The following is a 24,956-nucleotide window of genomic DNA, read 5'->3' as shown; positions in this document are numbered from 1 at the left end:
ACCTTGCGCCTCTTCCCACCCTCTCCCTCTGGAAGCAGCATGGAGTCAGGTGGTCATGGGTTCTAATCCCGGATCCGCCACTTGTCTGCTGGGTGTGACCTTGGACAAGTCACCTCACTTCTCTGGGCCTCGGTTACCTCATCTGTAAAATGGGGATCGAGACTGTGAGCCCCATGTGGGACAGGGATTGTGTCCAACCCAGTTTGCTTGTATCCACCCCAGGGCTCAGTTCAGTGCCTGGCACATAGTAAGCACTTAACAAATACCATCATTATTATTATTATTATTATTATTTTTACCCACCTGGTGGGATTCCTGGTTCCCTGTAACTCACACCCCCCTCCTTCAGCCTCTGCTCTCTGCCACCCAACCGGCTCTTTTTCCCCATCCCCTCTACCACGGAGCTGCCTCAGTTAAGAAAACAAGTAACCCTTGAGCAGGGCAGAGTGGGAGACCGCCAATCCATGCGTGCAGAGAAGTTGGCAGAGAGTCTGCACCTGCAGCGAGGCCCGGTGAAAGAGGACGGGGAGGCAGAAGGACCTGGATTCTAATGCCGGCTCTGCCACTTGTCTGTTGTGGGACCGTGGGCCAGTCACCTCACTCCTCTGGGCCTCAGTTCCCTCATCTGTCAAATGGGGAGCCGAGAGAACTGAGGTACAGTGGACACAATCCCGGTCTCACTGCCTCAATCCCCATTTTACAGATGAGACAACTGAGGCCCAGAAAAGTGAAGTGACTTGCCCAAATACACTAGACAGGTGGCAGAGCTGGGTTCTAGTCTCAGGTCCTTCTGATTCCCAGGTCCGTGGTCTATCCACTAGGCCGTACTGCTTCTCATCTGAAGCCGGGCCTGCTGGGAGCGGCTCAGTCTCTTGACTGTAAACTTGCTATGGGCAGGGAACGTGTCTTCTAATTCTGTTATAGTGTGCTGTCCCAAGCACTTAGAACAGTGCTCTGCACATAATAATAACGATGGTATTTGTTAAGCACTTACTCTGTGCCGGGCACTATATTAAGCACTGGGATGAATACAAGCAAATTGGGTTGGACCCAGTCCCTGCCCCAAATGGGGCTCAATCTCATTCCCCATTTTACAAATGCGATAACTGAGGCCCAGAGAAGTGAATTGACTTGCCCAAGGCCACACAGCAGACAAATGACAGAGCCAGGATTAGAACACACGACCTTCTGACTCCCAGGCCCCTGCTCTATCCCTTACGCTTTGCTGCTTCCCATGCCTGCAGTAAGCGCTCAATAAATACCATTGATTCGTTCATTCAGTAGTTTTTTTTGAGCGCTTACTAGGTGCAGAACACTGTACTAAGCTCTATGATTGATTGATTGATTGGCCCAGGCCTTCTACCAGCCAGGTCTCCCTGTGCTCCTGTCACCAGAGACAGAGAGGAGAGACAATGCTCCCATACAAGGGAGAGGTAGTTGCCCGCTCCGATCACCAAGCATCCAAGTTCCGTGGAACCTGACCGTGACTCATTTGTGCATTTTGGGAAGAATTTTCCATGAGGCACAGGCCCTCAGCTTCCGCGTGCAGCTCCTTTGCCTCTGATGCTGTGCAGTCCCAAGGAAGATAAGATTAGGGACGTCGGCCGTGTGTGAGAGAGTTGGGGCTTAGGCCCAGATTGTTTGGATGGGGCAGTTTCAGGACAGACTCCTTAGATCAGAGCTCTCCCTGCTCTCCTCCGTCACTGCAGAGCCGCTGAATTATAGGGGGGAACGGGTAGGCCCTAAAATTCGTTCAATTGTATTTACTTAGCGCTTACTGTGTGCAGAACACTGTACTAAGCGCTTAGCACTGAAGTGCGAGTCGAGGGCAGTACTTGCTTCCCTCTCCCATCTCTGTTGGATGGAAGGAGCTGTTTGGCTCCAGCACTGGTTGAGATTGGGTGGGAATGCAATGGAGAAACAGCATGGCCCAGGTGGGCAGAGCCCAAGGCTTGGGAGTCAGAGGACCTGGGTTCTAATTCCGGCTCTTCCAGTTGGTGCTGGGTGACCTCGGTGGAGTCACTTAACTTCTCTGTGCTTCAGTTCCCTCAGCTGTAAAATGGGGATGAAATAACTATTTTCCCTCCTGGCTGTGAACCCCATGTGGGACAGGGACTGTGTCTGACCTAATTAACTTGTACTTACCCAAGCCCTTAGAACAGTTTTGACACAGAGTAAATGCTTAACAAATATCATAAAAAAGCGGGCAGGGAGCTGACTCCCATTTCTCACCCACTGAACCCTAATTCCTTCAGCTTTCAGGGCGATAAATTCCATGATCTTCAGCCAGTTAGCTTCATCTGTGGTTTAACTTGCTTGAGTTTCTTGGGACTTCATTTTGCTGCTCTTCCTCCAGCTCTAGTCTGTTTCTCAGTTTCTCCAAACTTTCCTCAGAGTAGCTTTCTTTTTTATTTCAGAGGGTAGGGGGCTACATCCTCAAGACGACAAGCACAGTTTTCCATTTTAGCTGCTGTCGGTTATTCTCCCCCACCCCAACCCGCATGAGCTCTTACCTTGAGCTTTGCAGGTTAGCGTTTCAAGTATGGTTTGCTTGTTAGCACTGGGGTTCCTCCAGCTCTTAGGGAAACTAGTTGTTTAAGTGACTGCTCTGTCCTGGCTTCTGAAAAGCTAAGTGCTTCTGCCCCCCATTGTCAAGTAGATTGGCACTTGAGGTTACAAGTGGTCACTGTTTGCTGCTTGGAATGGGCAATTTTTAGATCTGCAGGATTGTGGTTTTCTCTCCCATCTCCCCTCCTTTTGCTCTCTCCCTTTTCTCTCCCCTTCTTCCAATCTCTCAGCCCCCAACCCCCCACTCGCCTCTTCCCCATTCTCTCTTCCCCCTCCTTCTCCCCTCTCTGCTTGGTACACAGTAAGCGCTTTAGTGCCACAATTATTATTACTATTGTTCATTGTTAATATCCCTTTTAGTTTTGTGAGGCAGGTGAAGGAGGAAGGAGCGAGGAAGAGGAAGCAAGAGGCCTGGAGGTCTCGTTAATCTCCCAAAAGGACTAACTAGATTTTTCTAAACATTTGCTTATGAAAATGGGTTCTGTGGTTTGGGCCCAGTTTGCCAACTTTTAGGTTAGAGAGCTTGTTTTCAGAGTAAGGTAATCTTAATAGCCTCCCAAATATACTGCTGGATTGCAGACTGAAAGTCTGGACAGAGAACCCTGAGGTCTTGAGACTTTAATAGATGGGTTCGATTTCACAAGGCCTCAACAATTACCCTTCAAAACCCGGGAAAGGCAAAGGAAATAGGAGACCACCACAGTGTCACAAAATGAGATTTCAGACTCGTTTCTGATGGAACGATTTGCACCAGACACTAAAAAGCAATTGGCCAACTTGTTTTCAAGGTTAAGGGACACCAAAGATGTCTGGCGGGCAGTCTCATTCCATTTTCTATTGCCGTTTTTTCCACTGACAAACAAAGTTCAAGTGTCTCCAACTTCAAATACTGACTCGCAATTTTTTTTTTAAATCTGGTATAGATCATTAGTGTGCACCTTTAAAATTCTTTTAACGTTCCCCCATTAAACAGTCTCAGGAAGTTAGAACAGATTTTATCATTTCGGTACAATCTGGTCCAAGAACTAGTTCGTTCAGCTACCAGTCATGCCAAAACACCAGCCCTAAAAAGGCTATCGGGGAAAAAAGAGTCGACTTTTCCACTTGGACTGCAGGGTCTGTCTCTCAGTTCTTTGCAGATGCCCTGTTTAAGACTCTGATGGGCAATCCATGGACCTACTCAAAAGTCAGATTGCTTTGTCCCTTCACTGGAATCAAACTGCCCCAGATCTCAGACTGAGAACGGGACCCTCTCCCAACTCTCCAGGATATATTAATTTCCGTGAATCCTGGGGGTTTAGATGGCAAATAGAGTTTAAGGAAGTTGGAATGTTAGGCTTTCATCAATCAATCAATCAATCAATCAATGGTATTTATTGAGTGCCCTACTTCACGTGGACCACTGTATTTCAGTGACAAACTTTTTTCTGGGGGACATTTTTTTTAAATGGTGCATTTCGTATTTATTGGTCACTTACTGTGGGAAGCTGTGTGGCTTAATGGAAAGAGCACGGGCCTGGGAGTCAGAGGATGTGGATTCTAATCCCGGCTCTGCCCCATGTCTGTTGTGTGATCCTGGACAAGTCACTATTGTACGCCCTCAAGAATTTGGTAGAGTGCTCTGCACACAGTGTTCAACACGTACCATTAACTGATTGATGGATTGAAGTTAATAATAATGTTGGTATTTGTTAAGCGCTTACTATGTGCCGAGCACTGTTCTAAGCGCTGGGGTAGACACAGGGGAATCAGGATGTCCTAAGTGGGGCTCACAGTCTTCATCCCCATTTTACAGATGAGGTAACTGAGGCACAGAGAAGTTAAGTGACTTGCCCACAGTCACACAGCTGACAAGTGGCAGAGCCGGGATTCGAACTCATGACCTCTGACTCCAAAGCCTGTGCTCTTTCCACTGAGCCACGCTGCTTCTAAGTTGTGAGGTTGTGAAGCCCAAGAATATATAGCAGGTCAGCGGCAGAGCCGGGATTAGAACCCAGATTTTCCAATTCCCAGTTCTCTGCCCTTCCACTAAGCCATGCTACTCTCCTCTGAAAAACTGGAAAACTACTGTTTTTCTTCCTACCTCAGAATTGTGCTGGAGAACTCCCAGCTTTTATTATAATAATAATTATGGTACTTGTTAAGCGCTTTGTGCCAAGCAATGTTCCAAGCTCTGGGATAGATACAAGTTAATCAGGTCGGACGCAGTCCCTGTCCCCCACGGACAGTTTGTTACCTCATTTTGCAGATGAGGTAACTGAGGCACAGTGAAGTGACTTGCCCAAGGTCACAGCAGACAATTGGCAGAGCCAGGATTAGAACATCTCCAGTGGACTGTGCACCCACACTAGACTGCTGTCCTAACCCCTTGGTTTTCTGGCTAGTTTGTGGCTGCCCCCAAGCCTCATGGAGTATTCCCCGGAGCTTGTGGGGAGTGACTTTTCATTATTCATCGATGACTGGTACCGTACTTTTGAGAAACACTTCACAAATAGGGTATCTTCCCTCAGCTTACATTCACCCCCTGCCTGGGTCATTTTACAACTGCTTCAGATGTGGTTTTACGATCTCAAATTACAATAAAATGGAATGACTTGATTTTCAGTTAATGCTTATTTTTTAACTGTCTGAAGCCACTGCCTTGGATTCTATTCAACCTTTGTACAGTGAGAAAGAGTGTCAGCAAGGGGGGCTGCTAAGGACCTCGAGCAGATTTCCCAATTAAATGATAGAAAAGAAATGCTTTAACTCCTGACCTACACCGGACGAGGGGAAATTTAAAAGGGTTAAACCGCAGTAGAGAAAAGGTTTCCATTCTAAAGAAGAAAAATGGGGGAAACTCCCAGCTAGGACGTTCTGGGGCCTAGAGATAAGACATCGTCCTAAAACAGAGAAGGGTTATGCACAATGCAGTATGTTTTACCAGTAACGGGACCTGTCCAGCTCTGCTTTTTATGGCCTATGACATAACAAGTCTTGAACAGTATCTGGGAATAATTGGTAAGCATGTTTCGCCAAAATTATTATTTTCTGACTGTTCAAGTGTGGGTGGGAACATGTCTGTGTTCGTATGACTGAAAAAGTCCAGGGTGGTGGGCTTTACACTATGAGCTTGTTGTAGGCAGGGCATGTGTCTGTTGTTTTGTTATTTTGTTCTCTCCCAAGTGCTTCGTACAGTACTCTGCACACAGTAAGTGCTCAATAAATATGATTAAGTGGGGAATGAAAGAGAATATTTAGCTGTCCTGAAGAGCTAAATTTCATTTATTGTGGTGGTATGTGTCTTTTTTCTTTATCGCATTTGTTAAGCACTTACTATCAACCAGGCACTGTTCTAAGCTCTGGGGTAGATATCTATAAGGTAATCAGGTTGGACACAGTCCATGTCCCACATGGGCTCACAGTCTTAATTCCCATTTTACCGAGGAGGTAACTGAGGCACAGAAAAGTGAAGTGACTTGCCCAAGGTATCACAACAGACTCAATAAATACTATTGAATGAACAGACAAGTAGCCGAGCCAGGATTAGAACCCAGGTCCTGCCAACTCCCAGGCCTGTGCTCTAACCACTAGATCATGCTGCTTCAATGTGTCTTCTGTTACGAGTTTAAAAAAAAATAAGGAAGAGTGATGCATTAAAGCTAGGCAGGCTTGATACATACATTATGTTAAGCAGTGACTTTCTCATACCGAGAAAATTCCTTGAGAATGAGTTCTAAATAGTAATAATGGTGGTATTGGGTAAACTCTTATTATGTGCCAAGCACTGTACTTAGCACTGGCGTAGGTTAATATATGTAGATTGAACAGTGTCTCTATCCTGAACAGGACTCACTGTTTAGGAGGAAGAACAGGTATTGATTCTCCATTTTGCAGATGAGGGAACTAAAGCACAGAGAAGTTAAGTGACTTGCCCCAGGTCACACAGCAGGCAGGTAGCTGAGCAAGGATTAGAACCCAGGTCCTTTGATTCCCAAGCCTGTGGTCTTTTCCCTAGACCACTTTGCTTCTCCGGTTCATGGAGGCAACTGCCTCCTTAGAGAGCGATGATAAAGAAGATTAAATAAGCAATGAACATATTACTTTCTAAATGTATATGTTTTCTATCTTAGTTGTTGATCGTGTATTAATTTATGGCATTGATGTGCTGTGCTCTAGGCTAGGATATTGGTGGTTCATTGCATTATTTATATGAAAAAATTTATATGAGTACTGGCTTTTTGTGATGGGATTTTGTGATTTGTTCATAGGATGACTATTAACGAGAAGCAGAATTGCCTAGTGGACAGAGGCTGGGCCTGGGAGTCAGAAAGTCCTGGGTTTTAATCCTGGCTCCTCCACTTGTCTGTTGTGTGAACTGGGCAAATCACTTCACTTCTCTGTGCCTCAGTTGTCTCAGTTACCTCATGTGTAAAATTGAGCCCCATGTGGGACATGGACTGAGTCCAACTTGTTTGGCCTGTTTCTACCCAGTGCTTAGTGCGAAGCCTGGGATGTAGTAAGTGCTTAACAAATACCTTGGGAAAAAAAATACCCAGAATTATTCTGGAGTCATTTTAATGCAGATGTTTGTGCACTTGTTTAAAACAGCAGAAGAAACAAAACACTGATTTAAAAATGGATTTTGCATTTGTGAGGGTTCAAGCTTAGTTTAATCCTTATCTCCCTTAGGCACCTCCACATTCTACCTTGGTAAGAGCAAAACTTTGGTTTTGGGTCACTAACTACCCTTGGAAACCACATGCTATTGGCGATCTTCATACCTTAATCATCTGCAAAGAAATGAACAGAGGTTTTCCATTTGTGCCCAACTTCAGACATACCTCTTGTCACAGATTTCCTATTCAGATATTTTTCTTTGGAATGGAATAAAAGTCAGGCTATTCTTTCGCCTTAGTCTAAATTTGGTTTACCACCAGTGGGTTCAAAAAGGGCTTGGTTACATTAGCGGAGGAGAGGGCCGTAATAGGGTATCGGGGAGAAAAGTAGAAGATGTTAGAAGGGTCAACTTTGACCATCAGTTTAGCTGTCCAAGAGGGCTGCCATTACACTCTCCCCTCCCAGAGTTCATCAAGTGGTGCCGTCGGAGATGGGATAGAGGGATTGTTGTTGTTCTAACTCTTTGCTCTTCACTGTCTTATTAAGAAAGGCATGCAAATGAAACTGCTGCACCAAAAAGCCACACCTGTGATGTTAGAAGATAATAATTGTGGCCATAATAATAATTGTGACTTTTTAAAGTGCTTACTATGTGCCAGGCACTGTACTTAGCACTGGAGCAGACACAGGCTAATCAAGTTGGACACAGTCAGTCTCCCACATGGGGATCAAGCCCATTTTACAGATGAGTGAAATGAGTTCCAGGGAAGTGAAAAGACTTGTCTAAGGTCACACCGGAGATAGTGGCAGAGCTGGGATTAGGACCCAAATCCTCCTGACTCCCAGGGCCGTGCTGTATGCTCTGAGCCACACTGCTTCCCAAATGGGTGCCTTGAGGCAGACATTACTTTCTGGGGGCTATTGCCCTCAGGCCTCTCCGCCTTGTCAACTTCTGATTAGAACCAGGGAAGGGAGTGGTCCAAAGATAATTTTATCTGCAAGGACAGAGATGGGCAAGGCCATCCTGGCCTGAATAGAAATGAAAACTTTTCTGGACGTCTTCTCCACATCATCAAATCCATTCACTTGTGCATTCCTCTGTTGCTGGTTTACCTCCCTCCAGCTCCATACCAGCTCCACTGCACTTACCTACTTATCTGTAATTTATTTATATTACTGTCTGTCTCCCCCTCTAGGCTGTAAGCTTGTTGTGGGCAGGGAATGTGTCTGTTGATTGTTGTACTGTACAGTGCTCTGAACAAATCAAGCACTCAATAAATACAATTGAGTGAATGAATGAACGATTGTTTAATTCCCTTCCTAGAATTGATTAAAGAAGTGATTAGGGCTCAACTGTGGATGTGATTTTTTTTTTAACCCATTACCCACTCTTTTTTTTTTAATGGAATATTTTAAACGCTTCCTATATGCCAGAAACTGTTCTAAGTGCTGGGGCAGATACGAGCTAATCAAGTTGGACACAATCCACGTACCATCAGTAATGATGGTATTTGTACAAGTGCCATCATTAGTATTATTATTACCACAAGGAGCTCACAGTCTTATTTCCCTTATTTTCCATTTCACAGATGAGATAACTGAAAGAAATGACCCTCAAGGTCATACAGCCAACCAGCGGGATTAGAATCCAGGTCTCTCTGATTCCCAGGCCCCTGTTCTAACTACTAGACCACGCTGCATCTCTGTCCAGAGCTGTTATACTGGGGACAAACTGGTTACCTTGTATCTTTCCCAGTGCTTAGAAGAGTGCTTGGCACATAGTAAGCACTTAAAAAATACTATTATTAATATCTTCAGTCCTTCCGACCCTATTGCCCTCTTCCCTGCAGTCTGCTTTGACACTGTAATATCTGTTGCATTTGCAGCTTTACCTGTTTCCCATGGGCTTTCTGAGTTCTGCAGAGGTGGGGGAGGTTCGGACTCATGGCTCCTCCCAGATATGCTGAAGATTTGTCAGCCGCAGGCCCTCCACTGACGTCCAGATTATAATCACATTTTTTTCCGTTGTTTTTTGGTTTTTTTAAAAATGTATTTGTTAAGTGCATACTTAGGTGCCTGGCACTGCTCTAAGCACTGGGGTAGATATAAGGTACTCAGGTTGGACAGAGTCCCTGTCTCAGTCTCACAGTCTCAGTCCCCATTTTACAGATGAGGCAACTGAGGCCCAGAGAAGTGAAGTGACTTGCCCAAGACCATCCAGCAGACAAGTGACAGAGCCAGGATTATAGAACCCCGGTCCTTCTAACCCCTGGGCCCGTGCTCTATCCACTAGGCCACGCTGCTTCATATTGCGGGCAGGGAATGTTTCTGCCTACTCTGTTGTATCGTACTCTCATTCATTCATTCCGTCGGATTTATTGACCATTTACTGTGTGCAGAGCACTGTACTAAGCACTTGGAAAGTACAATTTGGATACTCTCCCAATCGCTTAGTACAGTGCTCTGCACAAAGTTAAGCACTCAGTAAATACTCTTGATTGATTGGTCTGGGGTAAGAAGCCAGATAAGTGGGCTTCTGTTGGCTTGGGAGTTCACCTTTAATACATCGTCCACAGAACTTTCAAAGGGCTTTACCCCATAAAACAGTGAATGTAGAAGCCACTGCACTGTCTCCTCCTTGGTTCCAAGTGGGCAAAAGTTATCAGTCATTCTGGACTCTCTGGAGAAAATGATTATAAGCAGACAGACTTGCAGTTGTGCATCGATTTGCAAATTGACCCTTCTTGAGTATTTCCGGGAGATTGGTTTCAGCAAACTCTGCTCTATTGCTTTTGTCATGCTGATCTGGGGGAAACTACCATTGTAGCAGACAGAAAAAGGATTTGTTAGGATTTGGGGGGAAAAAAAGACAAAATGAGCAAGCAGTTGAGTTTTGGGGAAAATGGCTAGGTAAAAAAGGAATAATGGCTTTTAGTCTTGATCAGTAACTATTTCATTTGGCTTCCTGACTGGGAGTTGCTAAGGTATTTTTTTTTCTCTGAAGAGAAGATTAATAAATGAAAAAGATATCAGGCCACTTGAAGGACTTTAGATTAGGGAGACACCTTGTGTTTAGATTACTTTATCTAAGGAAGCTTCTCATATTTTGCAGTGCACCTTCTTATAGAATGCAGGGATTGCATTTTTTTTAAATCTATTAAACTCTTCCTGTATGCCAGGCACTGTAGTAAGCATTGGGATAGATGCAAGTTAATCAGGTTGGATAAAGTCCCTGCCCCACATGGGACTCACAGTCTTAATCTCCATTTTACAGATGAGGTCACTGAAGCCCAGCGGAAGCTAAGCGACTTGCCCAAGGTCACAGCAGACAAGTGGCAGAGCAGGGATTAGAACTCAGGTCCTCCGACTCCCAGGCCCGGGCTCTTTCCATTAGGTCACGCTGCTTCTCTTGCAGGAACCCACTTTAAGGAAACCTTAGAGCACTTCACCTCCAGTCCCATGCTGCCGCAGCCAACAATCACTTAACTTCTCTGTGCCTCAGTTCCTTCATCTGTAAAATGAGGATTAAGACTGTGAGCCCCATGTGGGACAGGGACTGTGTCTAACCTGATTTTCTTGTACGCACCCCAGTGCTTAGTACAGTGCCTGGTGCATAGTAGGTGCTTAACAAATGCCACAATTATATAGTTTACTATTTCTTTGGATTCCAACCTAATAAAATGGAACTGGAGGCATTCTTGTCTCCTTTAGGTGGCTGAGTTTAAATGGATATAAAAATTATGACTTTAGCATTTATCTTTGGTGGTCTAGACTCTGAGCTCTTGTGGGCAAGAATTGTATCTACCAACTCGGCTATCTTGTACTCTTCCAATACGATTGATGGTCTTGTGGAACACAAAGAATGGAAAGACTCAACAGGATTTAAGTATTTAAGGCTGTGAGTGGTTTCCAGGTTATGTAGATGGTGCAATTGTGGAACATCAAAAATCCATAATCCGTGGAAGGGAGCACTTTGTAGATTTTAGGTTTTGGCAGATTTTAAGACCATGAATCACAGATTGTGGTCTGAACACAGTGTAATGATAACCGGAGGCTTTGTGTAATCATAACGAGTGTTTCGTAACAAGGTGGCTCACAAGTGATGAGTGTTTGGGTTAATACACATTGGTAGACATCTAACTGTTTATTAGAGACCTCTGGAGCCAGGACATGAAGGTAGGTGAGGGGTGTTCTTTCGATCCCAGAGTAGCTTTGGGCCAGGGTCTGATTTGAAAAGGATATGAGAAGTAGCATGGCCTAGTGGAAAGAGCACGGGCCTGAAAGTCAGAAGACTTGAGTTCTAATTCTGGCTTGGCCACTTGCCTGCTGTGCGACCTTGGGCAAATCACTTAACTTCTGTGTTGGGCTAGAGGGGGAGCCACCTCTCCCACAGTGTTGGGTAGGAGGGGGACCCCCCCCCCCCGTCTTGTATTTACCCCAGTGTTTAGTACAGGGGTAGATAGTAAGAACTTAAGTATCATTATTATTATGAATATTTATCAGTGTTATACAGTTCATCATGGCCTAATGGATAGAGCATGGGCCTGGGAGTCTGAAGGGGCTGTGTTCTAATCCCAGCACAGCCACTTGTCTGCTATATGACCTTGGGCAATTCACTTAACTTCTCTAGGCCTCAGTTACCATATCTGTAAAATGGGGATGAAGACTGTGAACCTCATGTGGGACGCGGACTGTGTCCAACCTGACGATCTTGTATCTACCCCAGGCTTAGAACAGTGCTTGACCCACAGTAATTGCTTAACAGATCCCATCATTCAGTAGAGGAGTGGGGAGATGAATCGATTCTGTCGTTTAATACCATGGTGCCAACTTGTGGTTGTTAAATACTTGAGGGTTTCAGTCATGTGACGGGTGGAGAGCAAGAGTATGGTCTGAGGGGTTGGATTTTGTAGGGCTGGAATGAAATGTGGTGAATTTATGTGGATTAAGAGCGGCATGAGGCTCTGAACAGGAATTCAGGGTTAATTGAGGGTAATTAAGTCTCTAGCATAGTGCCGAACTTGTTGATGTTCTAGAGAGATGTGGTTCCAGAATGGCCCCACCCTTCCCTACCCACCATGGCCGGGGTCATCAATAGAGCACCGGCCTGGGAGTCAGAAGGACCTGGGTTCTATCCCCGCTTCATCACAAGTCAGCCGAGTGACCTTGCGCAAGTCCCTTCCCTTCTTTGGGCCTCCGTTCCCTCATCTGTAAAATGGGGATGAAGACTGTGAGCCCCACATGGGACGGGGACTGTGTCCAGCCTGATCTGCTCGTGTCTACCCCAGAGCTAAGAACAGTGTTTGGCACATAGTAAGTGCTTAACAGATACTATAATTATTATTGTTGTTGTTATCCTGTGAGAGAACAAGACCTGCCTTCTCAGCTCCTTGAACACCCTGGACCGTGGACTTGGAATGTCCCTCCCCAGGAAGTGAGAAGCTAGAAAACCACTCCTTTACCAGTAAGAACCTGTAGCTTTCAATGTTATTTATTACTGTTCTATTTGCTCCATTTTTCTTTTCCCTGGGCGTCTCTTGACAGTTTCCCCACCTTAAAATTGTGAGTTGCCAGGCTCCTCTCTCCTGAAAAGCCCTTCCCTGGACCCCAGTGTGTTATCCAGCCACTGTCCCATCTCCCTCCTTGCAATCTCCTCCAAATTCCTCAAACAAGTCGTCTTCCATCCCTGCCTCCACTTCGCCTGCTCCGACTTCCTTCTCAGTCCTCTCCGTTCGGGTGTCTGCCTCGTTCACTCCGTTGAGACCTTTCTCTGTAATGTCATCAAAGGATTTTCTTCCCAAATCGAGTGGACTCTACAACGCCTTAATCCTCCTCGACCTCTCGGCTGCCTCTGACACGGGACCGTGTGGCCTAGTGGGTAGAGCCTGGGAGTCAGAGGCTCTGGGTTCTAATCCCGGCTCTGCCACTTGTCTGCAGTTTGACTTTTTTTTTTCCTTATTGTATTTAAGTGCTTACCAATGTGCCAGAAATTGTACTAAGCACTGGGGTAGATACAAGTTAATTAGGTTGGACACAGCCCCTGTCCCAAATAGGGCTCACAGGTGTAATCACCCTTTCACAGATGAGATAACTGAGGCACAGAAAAGCTAAGTGACTTGTCTAGGGTCGCTTAGACAAGTGACTTACTTAAATTCTGTGTTTCAATTACCTCATCTGTAAAATGGGTTTCAATGCTCTCGTTTCTTCCTAAACTGAACTGCAGATGGAACTGTCTGGCCTCATTGTCTTGAATCTGCCTTAGTGCTTAGTACAGTGTTTAACAAGTGAACACTTAAGTATTAATGATATTCTTTCTACTAATCTGAGATGTTGGTATAATAATAATGGTCGTATTTAAACGCTTACTATGTGCAGAGCACTGTTCTAAGCACTGGGGGATACAAGGTGATCAGGTTGTCCCACGTGGGGCTCACAGTTTTAATCCCCGTTTTACAGATGAGGGAACGGAGGCCCAGAGAAGGGAAGGGACTTGTGCAAGGTCACTCGGCAGACTTGTGACGGATCGGGGATAGAACCCAGGTCCTTCTGACTCCCAGGCCGGCCATGGTGGGTAGAGAAGGGTGGGGCCGTTCTGGAACCGCATCTCCCTAGAACACCAACAAGTTCGACACTGTGCTAGAGACTTAATTACCCTCATGATCTCGGGACCCACCCCTTTTTGTTGCTTGAATGAAGCATCAGAAGGGCCATAGTCATGCTTGTTATTATTCCTCATCCCATTCAATTTTTTAAAATGGTATTCATTAAGCATTTACTATATGCCAACCACTATACTAAGCGCTCAGGTAGATACAAGCTAATCAGGTTGGACACAGTCCCTGTCTCACGTGCAGCTCACAGTCTTAATCCCTATTTTACAGATGAGGTTACCGAGGCACAGAGAAGTGAAGCGATTTGCCCAAGGCCTCACGGCAGACAAGCAGCGGAGCCGGGATTAGTACCGAGGTCCTTCTGACTCCCAGGCCTGGGCTCTGTCCATTGGGCCACACTGCTTCTGGCTAGCTTTCCTCAGTCATGGAAGGACAGTTACAACTTTGTTTCTCAGACAGATCCAGTGGTGGGAATAAGGCTCAGAGGGTGCAGAGTATGTTTTAGGCTCCTGCAGTCCTGTGATAATAGGGGGTGTGAGAAACATTGCTTCCGAGGAAACCAAGAAGACTTTCACTGGATTCGTAGTGTGCCCATAGCAACGGAGCCACATTTGTTTTTGAAGAACCATTAAAGATGCATTTTTCAGGGGCTATAAAAAGATTATTTACAGGAAGCTACTGCTATTTTCACCAGACAGAAACAAGCTGCTTTTAAAGTGGGGCTTATGAGTGAAGAGGTAGTAAATTTAAACCTACAGAGTAATCGCTTCTTTGATCCCTGGGTAGTTTGTTTGTTTCAGGATCCTTGCAGTTCGTCTCAGACAAAGTGGACTTTTCAACTTGGGAAGTTCAGGTTAAGTAGCAAAGCGGCGTGGTCTAGTGAAAAGAGAGAGGGCCGGGCCTGTGAATCAGAGGACGTGGGTTCTAATGCCGGTGTTGCCACTTGTCTGCTTCGTGACCTTGAGCAAGTCACTTTCCTTCTCTGTCTCAGTTCCCTCATCTACAAAATGGGGATTCAATACCTGTTCTCCCTTCTGTGAGCCCGTGTGGACCCTGAGTATTTTGTATTTATCCCGGTGCTTAATTCAGTGTTTGGTATATAGTAAGTGCTTAACAGATATCACAATTACTATTATTATTAGTAATAAGTTCAAATTTTACCTCTGCATCCTTACATTACTCTGCATACAGTAGGCACTGAATCGCTGCTGCCAATGCAATTTCAGTCTATAGGTTTTGCTAAGAATCCATTTCTGACTACTAGATCATGTGACTGCTATGGGTTTACTTCCTAAGGCCCGTATATTAATGTGTGTTTTTATATCAGAAGGACCTGGGTTCAAATTCTGGCTCTGCCACTTGTCTGTCGTTTGACGTTGGGGAAATCACTTCACTTCTCTGTGCCTCACTGACTTCATCTGTAAAATGGAGATTAAGACTATGAGCCCCATGTGGGACATGGACTGTGGGCAACCTGCTAAGCTTGTATCTACTCCAGCGCTTAGAACAGTGCTTGGCAAATAGTAAGCGCTTAACATACCATTAAGAAAAAACAAAACAGTTTTTTGTTTTGTTTTTGTAAAATCCTTGTTGACTGCAAGTTCTTGTTTAACAATGCTGTTGAATTCTACTTTGCCAGGTGCTCAGTATTATGCTCTGCACACCATGAGCTCTCAGTAAATACCCTAGCACAATGCTCTGCACGCTTTGCGCAAGATCAATAAATTAACAAAGCAAATGGTGATGAAAGAGTTGAGTTGAAGTATGTTAACTGTTCGGGCAATAGTTTTCAGGGTTCTCACCCATCCTACAGCCTCAATCCCAGTTCATCAATCACAACTTTCCACTGTTCCAGTGTTTGTTACAGGTGGTATCAACAATTCGGTATCTTTTATGGCATTTGTTAAGTGCATACTCTGTGCCAGGCACTCTTCCTAAGCGTTGGAATAGATACAAAGCAATCAGGTTGGACACAGTCCCTGTCGCACATGGAGGTCACGGTGTTAATCCCCATTTTACAGGTTCGGTCACTGAGGCACAAAGAAGTGAAGTGACTTGCCCAAGGTCACACAACAGACAAATGGTAGATCTGGGATTAGAACCCGGGACCTTCGGATTCCCAGGCCTGTGTTGTATCCACTAGCGCTTCTCATGTTAAATGTTTTCTGTGTACGAAGCACTGGGCTAAGTGATGGGGTTGGAAGCAACATGGCCAAGTGGCTAGAAATTGGGGTCGGTCATATCAAATGTCACCGGCATTCATAACTCCTTTTATCTCGCCGCCAGCCTCTCGTCCACATCCTGCCTCTGGCTTGGAACACCCTCCCTCCTCATATCCAACAGGCAATAATTCTCCCCTCCTTCAAAGCCTTACTGAAGGCCCATCTCCTCCAAGAGGCCTTCCCAGACTAAGCCTTCCTTTCCTTTTCTTCTACTGCCTTCTCTGTCACCCTGACTTGCTTCCTTTATTCATCCCCCAACCCAGCCCCATAGCACTTATATCTATATCTGTAATTTTATTTATTTATATTGTTGTCTGTCCCTCTAGACTGTAAACTTGTTGTGGGCAGGGAATGTGTCTTTATATTGTTATATTGTACTCTTCTAAGCACTTAATATGGTATTTAGTGCTTACTCTGCACTCAGTAGGCGCTCAATAAAAACAATTGACCGACTGGAAGGGAAACCGCTGTTCCTAGCATCAGCTCCACAGTTGGGTGGCAGAGTGAGGGAAGAAAACTCGGGCTTACCGGAAGGTAGGCTCTGTCGAACACGTCGAGAGAGAACCTCACGTGCTCTTCGTCTCTCTGGCCGGGGACCAAGATGTCGACCGCACCTGTTGCTCCCAAGCAACCGAGTCCCCCGTTACTGTTTTGACCACTAATCCCAATATCCTGACTAACTCTCAGGACACTTTGTTCTTGCTCTGTGTACGTGCCTTGGTGGTTTGACCCTTGTAACTAAAGGAGAGGGAATTTATTCTGGTGGTCGGGAGCATCCGTCTCTCCCCTTGGGACTATAGCGGTGACCGGTGGGCCCTCTGATGATTCGGAGAGGAGAATTTATTTACATGAGAGAAACTTCCAAGTGGGAGGATCTCACCAAGTCCCCGGCCAATTCTTGGTGGAAAACCAACAGCCGCCTAACACCCCGAGCAGTGTCCGCTATGGGAGAAGTTGGGAAGGGGACCGTTCTGGATTCTGGAGATTCACATGTTTGGGAAATTGGTGAGATGGAAGATTTGGGGTTGGGCAGGGGTGACGGAAACGCTGTGAAAGCCTGCACCTCCCCCAGGATTCTAGTTAGCATTTATTGAGCACCCGCTTGCCAATTGTATTTACTGAGTGCTTACTGTGTGCAGAGCACCATACTAAGCGCTTGGGAGAGTGCAGTAGAACAATCTAATGGACACATTCCCTGCCCACAATGAGCTTACAGTCTTATGTTCGGTGTGGTTCCCTATGTTAGGCATTAAGGGACAGCAGAATGAGGAAGGGATACATTCCCTGCCCACGGAGAGTATCCACTCTGAGGGAGAGACAAACATAAAAATGTTTACATCTAGTGAGGTCAAAAATAAACAAACAGGTACTTATACATGCAGGAATGCTTAAGGGGTATGCAAGTTTCTAGGTTGTTTTTTTTTATAGTATTTGTAAAGTGCTTACTATATCCCAAGCACTTTACTAAGCTCTTGGATAGATGCAAGCTTATCAGATTGGCCACAGTCCCTGCCCCACATAAGGCTCACAGTCTTCACCCTGCCTTTTGGTCAGTCAGTCGTATTTATTGATCACTTACTGTGTGCAGAGCACTGTACTAAGTGCTTGGGATAGTACACTATAACAGTATAACAGACACATTCCCTGCCCACAGTGAGCTTTACAGTCTAGAGTTGGGAAGAAAGACATTAACATAAAAAAATGACAGATGCGGACATAAGTGTTGTGGGGCTCGGAGGGGGGATGAATAAAGAGAGCAAGTCAAGGTGACACAGAAGGGAGTGGGAGAAGAGGAGTCAAGTGGTGGAGCTTGGAACAGAACCCAAGTCCTTTTGACTCCCAAGCCCATGCTCTGTCTACTAGGCCATGCTGCTTCTCACAGTAATGAGAAGTGCAATTGTTATTTACCAGGTGACTTCAGCCAAAGTATTTATAGCTCATCTGAGACTCCTACAAAGTAGTAGTTGGCATGGGGAGAAGCAGGGGTAGGGGTCAGTTGGAGAGTGGCTAGAGCAAATTTGTCCAAGGGGCTTCCTATGACCAGGTCCTATGACCAGGTTCCTGTCCTTTTCCGGCTGTTCCTCCCCAACGTTTTCCCAAAGTCCTTCTATGGTTTCTTAGAGTGGAGGACTGCATGTCAGTTGGTGCGCGTCACAGGAATTTCCACAAAACCATCCAACATTCTTGCTGTGTTCATAGCGGAGGTAGGAGATTTGGAATATGCACATGACGTCCATTTTGGTAATGTTGTTCCGGACATCAAGTACCGTCAATCTAAGCCATTTTTTTCTCCTCCTCTTTGATAATTGTCCTAATCGGGTTTCCAGATGATTAAGATGTGGGACCGAGACATCATGCTATCTGTAAAATGATCTGCCAGCTTCTTTGGTCCATTTTCAGGGTACCGTAAGCCAATCGGGCCTTCTGTCTGTATGAGGTAAATTGGAAAGTCATTCTTAATTGAATTTCACTTGCGATTTGGTTGATTTTAGCCCCGCTTGCCTCCACCTGCTTCTTTGTGTGCTAAATCCAACGCAGTTATCGGTGGCACTGACGATCAGTTACCTTAATTGAGCATTTACTGTGTGTAGGGCACTGTGCTATACACTTGGGAGAGTACAGCACAACAACATAACAGACATATTTTCTGCCCATGACAAGCTTACAGTCTAGAGGGGTCAGGGTAAGTGCTCAAATATAATTGTTTGATCGAAATTACAGGCATCATATGAAGATGAAATGAGATCAATCTGAAAGATCTTTGGAAAATGAATAGTGCATTGCAAATTTTAGGCATCACGATGACCGGTCTCCAGGGATTTTGCCCATGAAGGGCTCATTTCACCTCAGGTATAGCAGGGTCGGCCTGCAGGTCCGGGGCAATAGCAAGCAAGCTTGTATTTGAGAAGCAGTGTGACTTAGTGGATAGAGCAGGGGCCTGCGAGTCAGAAGGACCTGGGTTCTAATGCCAGCTCTGCCACTTGTCTACTATGTGACCTTGGGCATGTCACTTCTGTGCCTCAGTTACCTCATCTGGAAAATGGGGATTAAGAGTGTGATCCCTTTGTGGGGCAGGGACTGTGTCCAACCCGAGAACCTCGTATCTACCTCAACGCTTAGCAATAATAATAATTCTGGTATTTGTGGAGCACTTACTATGTGTGCCAGGCACTGTAGTAAGCACTGGAGTGGGTACAAGCAAATAGGTTGGACATAATCCCTGTCCCATTTGGGCCTCACAGTCTCAATCTCCATTTTACAATTGAGGTTACTGAGGCATAGAGAAATGAAGTGACTTACCCAAGGCCACACAGCAGACAAGTGACGGAGCCGGGATTAGAACTCATTAGAACGATTAGACTGTAAGCCCGTCAAACGGCAGGGACTGTCTCTATCTGTTGCCGACTTGTTCATCCCAAGCGCTTAGTACAGTGCTCTGCACATAGTAAGCGCTCAATAAATACTATTGAATGAATGAATGAATGAACTCATGACCTTCTGACTCCCAGCCGAGGCTCTATCCATTATGCCACGATGTTTCTGTAGTGCAGTGCCTGGCACCTAGTAAGCATTTAACAGATAGGCCAATTATTATTGTTTGGTCTCTGCAGAAAGAAGTAGATCATCACCGGCCCAGATGTAATTCTGGTGTCTTCGATGGCTCCTCCATCAGAGTCCTGCCCCAGTCAGAAATTCCCAGCCGCCGAACTTCTCCGGCTCCAAACTCTGATGGTGTGTCTTCTGGGTCCAACCAATTCCAGTCAGAACCGGAAGGTGGCCGAGGTCTTAGGCCAGGAGAAGCGCTGCTCGGGTTTGGCGGTTTTGTGTGGAGGACGTTTGTGCCCCTGGAAAATGGTGGAATCTCACGTTTCCATCACCCGACACTCAGCAGAGGTGGCTTTAAACCTCTGCTCGGAGGCCTGCCAATCCCTCCGTTAGGCCTGCCCACGTCAGACCAAGGTCACCACACTCAACTGGGTCTCAGGGTTAAGGGAGAGTTTGAAGGGAATGATTAATATCTGCACACAGCAAGCATTAGATCATAAATTGTGAGTACTGAGGTTATATTCCCATTTACAGCTTTCATCCAAGACATCAAATTCCTATTTCGTTCATTGCGCTTTAATAATTCCCAAGGTAAAGAAGAAAATGACCAATGATGATAATAATAACAATGGTATTTAAGTGCTTACTACGTGCCAAGCACTGCACTGATCGCTGTATGGCTACAGGCAAATTGGGTTGGATACAGTCCCTGTCCCACGTGGGGCTCACAACCTCAATCCCCATTTTACAGATGAGGGAACCGAGGCAGAGAGCAGTGAAGTGACTTGCCCAAGGTCACAGAACAGACATATGGCGGAGCCGGGATTAGAACCCGTGACCTTCTGACTCCCAGACCTGTGCTATCTACTACGTCAGACAGTCTTTCCTCCTTTTCATGAAATCTGAAGTAAATGAATCCTAAAAACATCTATTTACTTGAGAGAATCATCTACCTCAGAAGAACAGAAATCTGTGTTGCAATTAGAAACGGTCCTTAAAAAAACAGAAATGAAAAAAAGTTGACGTTTAATTCTAGGCTGAGCTCTACAGGCGATTACAATATCCGACTCCCAACTCTAGCAGCGAAAAGCTTGGCGGATAATAACGTATCCATTAGGGGAGATTAATATTTTGCTCATCATATATTTCCCCCGGATGTTTACTCCTTGGTTGTGAGACGGCGTCAATCCCTGTCGGGCTTTAGCTCCGTAGACCCTCATATACAGCCTTGGTTCTTAGAGCCCCTGATATTGGTTATTTAATTCTCCCCCCGCCGTAGCCAATGAAGAGCCCCCAGCTTAATTCCGATCAAGTCCGCTGCAGTGCAGCTTGGCTGTCTGTGTCAGATGAATAGTTTAAACTGCATGAATCCTTAATGACTTGCCTTAGGATTAATCCCCTTTCGGCCGAGGGACGGGATTTGAGGTATTGCACATGAGCGAGCGGGCGCATCTGTCGGCTTCTTGCCGTTTCACTTCTCGCCACCTGAGCAATCGGGTTTTCTCTTGCTTTTGCTTTTTCCTTTTTGATCTTCCCATACTATGAATGAACGGGATTATGAGGAAGTGGGGTCAAACAAGGGTGAGTCTGTATGGTTTTAAAGTTTTTATTTTTATTTCTTTTAAAACATCTTATTGATTTCACCTTTATCGATGACTGCGGGGCTCTGTGTATCAAGCAGATTTTTCTGTGTAATGTGGAGGGTCTGATGTGCGTGAATGGAAAGACCACTTGGATATTTGGAATTTTTAAAGGATTTTCTCCCCCTGAACCTGGTCGCCTCTTTCATTAAACTATTACTGGTTTTGGTGATGGGTCGGTACTCTGGGAAAGCTATGTATGAAAGGCAGAGCATGAAACTTTTGGCAGTCACCGAAACTTCTATAAGGATCTAACTTATTTCTAAAGAAAAAGAGAGAACAGGTCCTTTTCACTCTTTGAAAAAAAGTTAGAATTTCCAGTCATTTTGGCGGAACGCATTACTTAGAATTGTTTTATTTCCTTAAAAGCCGCACCGCTGATATTTTACGAGGGGTTTCGTGAGGAATACTTACATCTTTTTCTTAGAATATTTCATCAAACCAAGAGACGGGGGCAGGTGACAGATTGATTGAAACTTGTTAGTTATTGAGCGGCTTGGCAAACCGGAGCAGAACAAAAGAGACCAAAAGAAAGGGTGAAATGTTTATCATGAGAGATGCACCAGCCTAAAACCCTGCCCTGAAATCATTGTGTTTTTAGTGTCCGGTTGTTTCCAGAGCAGCTGACCACATCCCCCAGATGTAGCCTTTAGGATTCGATCTACTATTTCCATCAAAACCGGACAATTCTTTGCTTTTTTTGATCCGTTTACGTTTAACCTTGTAGCGTGATTTAACTGTGCAAAAGAGAGGCCTAAATAAGAGCAGGATTTTTGAAGCCGGTAATTACAGCAATTGTTGGAATTCTCGGGGGTTAAGGAAATGACAAATGGTGAAATGAGAGACGGATCGTGAACTGGGTATAATCTTCAAATGCAATGACCCAGCAAGGGGACAAAGGCCTCAGTGATTGTGGCCCCCGACTTTTAGAGTCGCCTAAAATCTGTCTCGCCCTCTAGACTGTATCTACCCCCTCTAGACTGTAAGCTCGTCGTGGGCAGAGAACCTGTCTTACTAACTCTGTTGTATTGTACTCTCCCAAGCGCTTAGTACAGGGCTCCTCACAGAGTAAGCGCTCGGTAAATACCACGGATTGATTGTGGTGGCTACGTGCATAAATGCAGTGAATAGATGCTCATTTCATGCTGCTAGTCTTCATGATCTCCGCCTGTTAAGGTAGCAGACTATGATTTAGATATCTAGGAGCAGAAGAGGCAGCTGGTGAGAGAGAGCTCAAGGAAAATGTAGAGTGTTTTTCCAGAAAATCAAAGTCTGCTTGTCCCTCAAAGCTGGAGATCCTGAAGTTAAGAAGGGTTAATTGAATTGCCCTAGGTCACGTAAATTAGGATTGCAGAAGCCAAAAATAGCAACCAAACCCCAGCGCTTGTGTGTTCTGGCCGTTAGATTTCCTGTAAACAACGTGACCTGGTGGACCTGGGAATCAGAGGACCTGGGTTCTAATTTCGGCTCCGCCACATAATCTGCTGTGTGACCTTGGCCGAGCTGCTTCACTTTTTCGGGCCTCAGTTTCCTCATCTATAAAATGAGGATTAAATCCCACTCCTGCTTAGACTGCGAGCCACATTCAGGGCAGGGACTGTGTCAGACATGATTATATTGTACCTACCCCAGTTCTTAGAAGAGTGCTTGACACACAGTAAGTGCTTAACAAATGCCAATATTATGATTGATATTATTATTATCTTGTTTTTAAAAAACTCCTTCAATTCTTTCATGACTTCTTTGACTTGGTTGCATATACTCTCCCAAGTGCTTAGTACAGTGCAAAGCACACGGTAAGTGCTCAATAAATACGATGAATGAATGAAGCCTTTGTGGTTCTACTGCTTCCTTTACCCCTTTCTCCCCCGAAACCAGCTGATATTTGGCTTATCTTGCTCCCCTGCTTCCTGCTGCAATTGAGCTTTTACTGTGTGCAGAGCACTGTACTAAGCAGTTGCAACACTGCAAGTATTCTCTCCCTCTGGGCATCCATAGTTATTATTATTATTATTACTACTGCTAATAATAGTAGTACTTGTTAAGCACTTGCTATGTACCAAGCACTGTTCTAAGCGCTGGGGTAGGTGGAAGTTAATCAGATGCAGTCCCTGTCCCATGTGGCGGTCACAGTCTAAGTAGGAAGGAGTAAGATTGAATCCCCATTTTACAGATGAGGTTACTGAGGCATTAAGAAGTGAAGTGAGTTGCCCAAGGTCACACAGCGGACGTATGGCAGAGTCAGGATTAGAACTCAGGACCTCTGACTCCCAGGTCCGTGTTCGTTCCACCAGGCCACGCTACTTCACATTTGCTGAAAAAAAATAAGTACTGAAACGCATTCAAACCCCAGTATCAAAACACACATCTTTTTGGATCGGGTGTAGCCTTGAGAGTTATCTGTGATTCAGGAATTTGGTTTGTTTCCCAGGTGGAAAATTCCTTTAGTTGCACATCAGGATTGCGATAGTTTCCCTACTTGGCTTTGTGATATTCCAGGGCATTCGAGCATCTCCTTTTGGAAGTTACCAAAGGGAAGGTTCCCTAATGTGACAGAGACTTGTTGACTTGTCAGTTCTTGGCATCACATAATAGTTGGCAGATTGTTTTCAGTGCTCTCTCTGCAGCCCTCCAGAGATAATAATCATTGTGGCATTGGTTAAGCACTTACTATGAGCCAAGCATTGTAGTAAGCCTCGAACTAGATACGAGATAATCAGGCCTCACACTTTAAATAGGAGGGAGAACAGTACTGAACCCCCATTTTCCGATGAGGAAACTAAGGCCCAGGGAGTAATAATGATAATAATAATTTTGGTATTTATTAAGTTGCTACTGTTCTTGTCTGTCTCCCCTGATTAGACTGTAAGCCCATCAAAGGGCAGGGACTGTGTCTATCTGTTACCGATTTGTACATTCCAAGCGCTTAGTACAGTGGTCTGCACGTAGTAAGCGCTCAATAAATACTATTGAATGAATTAAGTGCTTACTAAGTGCCAGGCACCCTATTAAACACTAGAGTAGATTCAAGATAATTGGGTTGGACACAGTCTCTGTCCCACATAGGGCTCACGGGTCTTAATCTCCATTTTACAGATGAGGTAACTGAGGCACAGAGAAGTAAAGTGACTTGCCCAAAGTCAGAGAGCAGATAAGTGGCAGAGCCGGGATTAGCACCCAGGTCCTTCTGACCCCCAGGCCCGTGCTCTGTCTACTAGGCCACGCTCCTGTGACTTGCCCGAGGTCCCACAGCAGCCAAGTGGCAGAGCAGGGATTAGAACCCAGGTCCTCTGACTCCTAGGCCTGTGCTCTTTACGGTAGGTGTTTCTCAGCATGGCTTTTTCCCTGCATACTTCTGTCAGAGGTAGGAATGAATATTCCTGAAAATTAGAGCTCTAATAAAAAAGTGTAAAAGCACTATACTCAACTGTCCAATCATCCTCTCAAGCTCATGTTATTTTTGGACATTGTTAATGTAAATGGTAGATGTGGGTGTCCTGTAAATTCTCAATTTGCTGTTTCTTTTGGGCTATTGGAGAAAACTCCATTCTCCTATTTGTAAGGGCTAAAAGGGAGGTGTCCAGTTGTTCCTGCTGTTTGAACTCTTAACATCCTCGCTGAGATCTCCTGCTGCCAATTCCATCTCTTCTTCCTAGAATTCAGTTCTGGTTGATCCTAGGTTTTCCTAAGGGTTATGCATTTTCGCCTTTTCCTGAATTCTATGGGCCAGGCAACGGGTATCAAAAAGACTTTCGGGCGATTTTACTTCA

General features: G+C 45.2%; 1 protein-coding gene across 3 annotated transcripts in view; it reads left to right on the top strand.

Moving 5' to 3' along the window:
* The window catches only part of SLC12A7 (solute carrier family 12 member 7), a 97,373-nt gene that overhangs the window by 9,035 nt on the left and 63,382 nt on the right, over positions 1-24,956 (top strand). Inside the window, exon 1 of one of the 3 annotated variants that reach the window (XM_007669899.3) lies at positions 21,028-21,127. The exons of the other annotated variants lie outside the window; for them this stretch is intronic. Within the exon in view, the coding sequence (XP_007668089.1) occupies positions 21,088-21,127 (40 nt within the window). The 5' untranslated portion in view covers positions 21,028-21,087. Of the gene's footprint in view, positions 1-21,027; positions 21,128-24,956 lie in introns of those variants that run through there. 3 annotated transcript variants of the gene reach the window in all.

The sequence above is a fragment of the Ornithorhynchus anatinus genome, chromosome X3, assembly GCF_004115215.2.
Source record: "Ornithorhynchus anatinus isolate Pmale09 chromosome X3, mOrnAna1.pri.v4, whole genome shotgun sequence".
Lineage (NCBI taxonomy): Eukaryota > Metazoa > Chordata > Mammalia > Monotremata > Ornithorhynchidae > Ornithorhynchus > Ornithorhynchus anatinus.
This window is presented reverse-complemented; position numbering and strand designations above follow the sequence as displayed.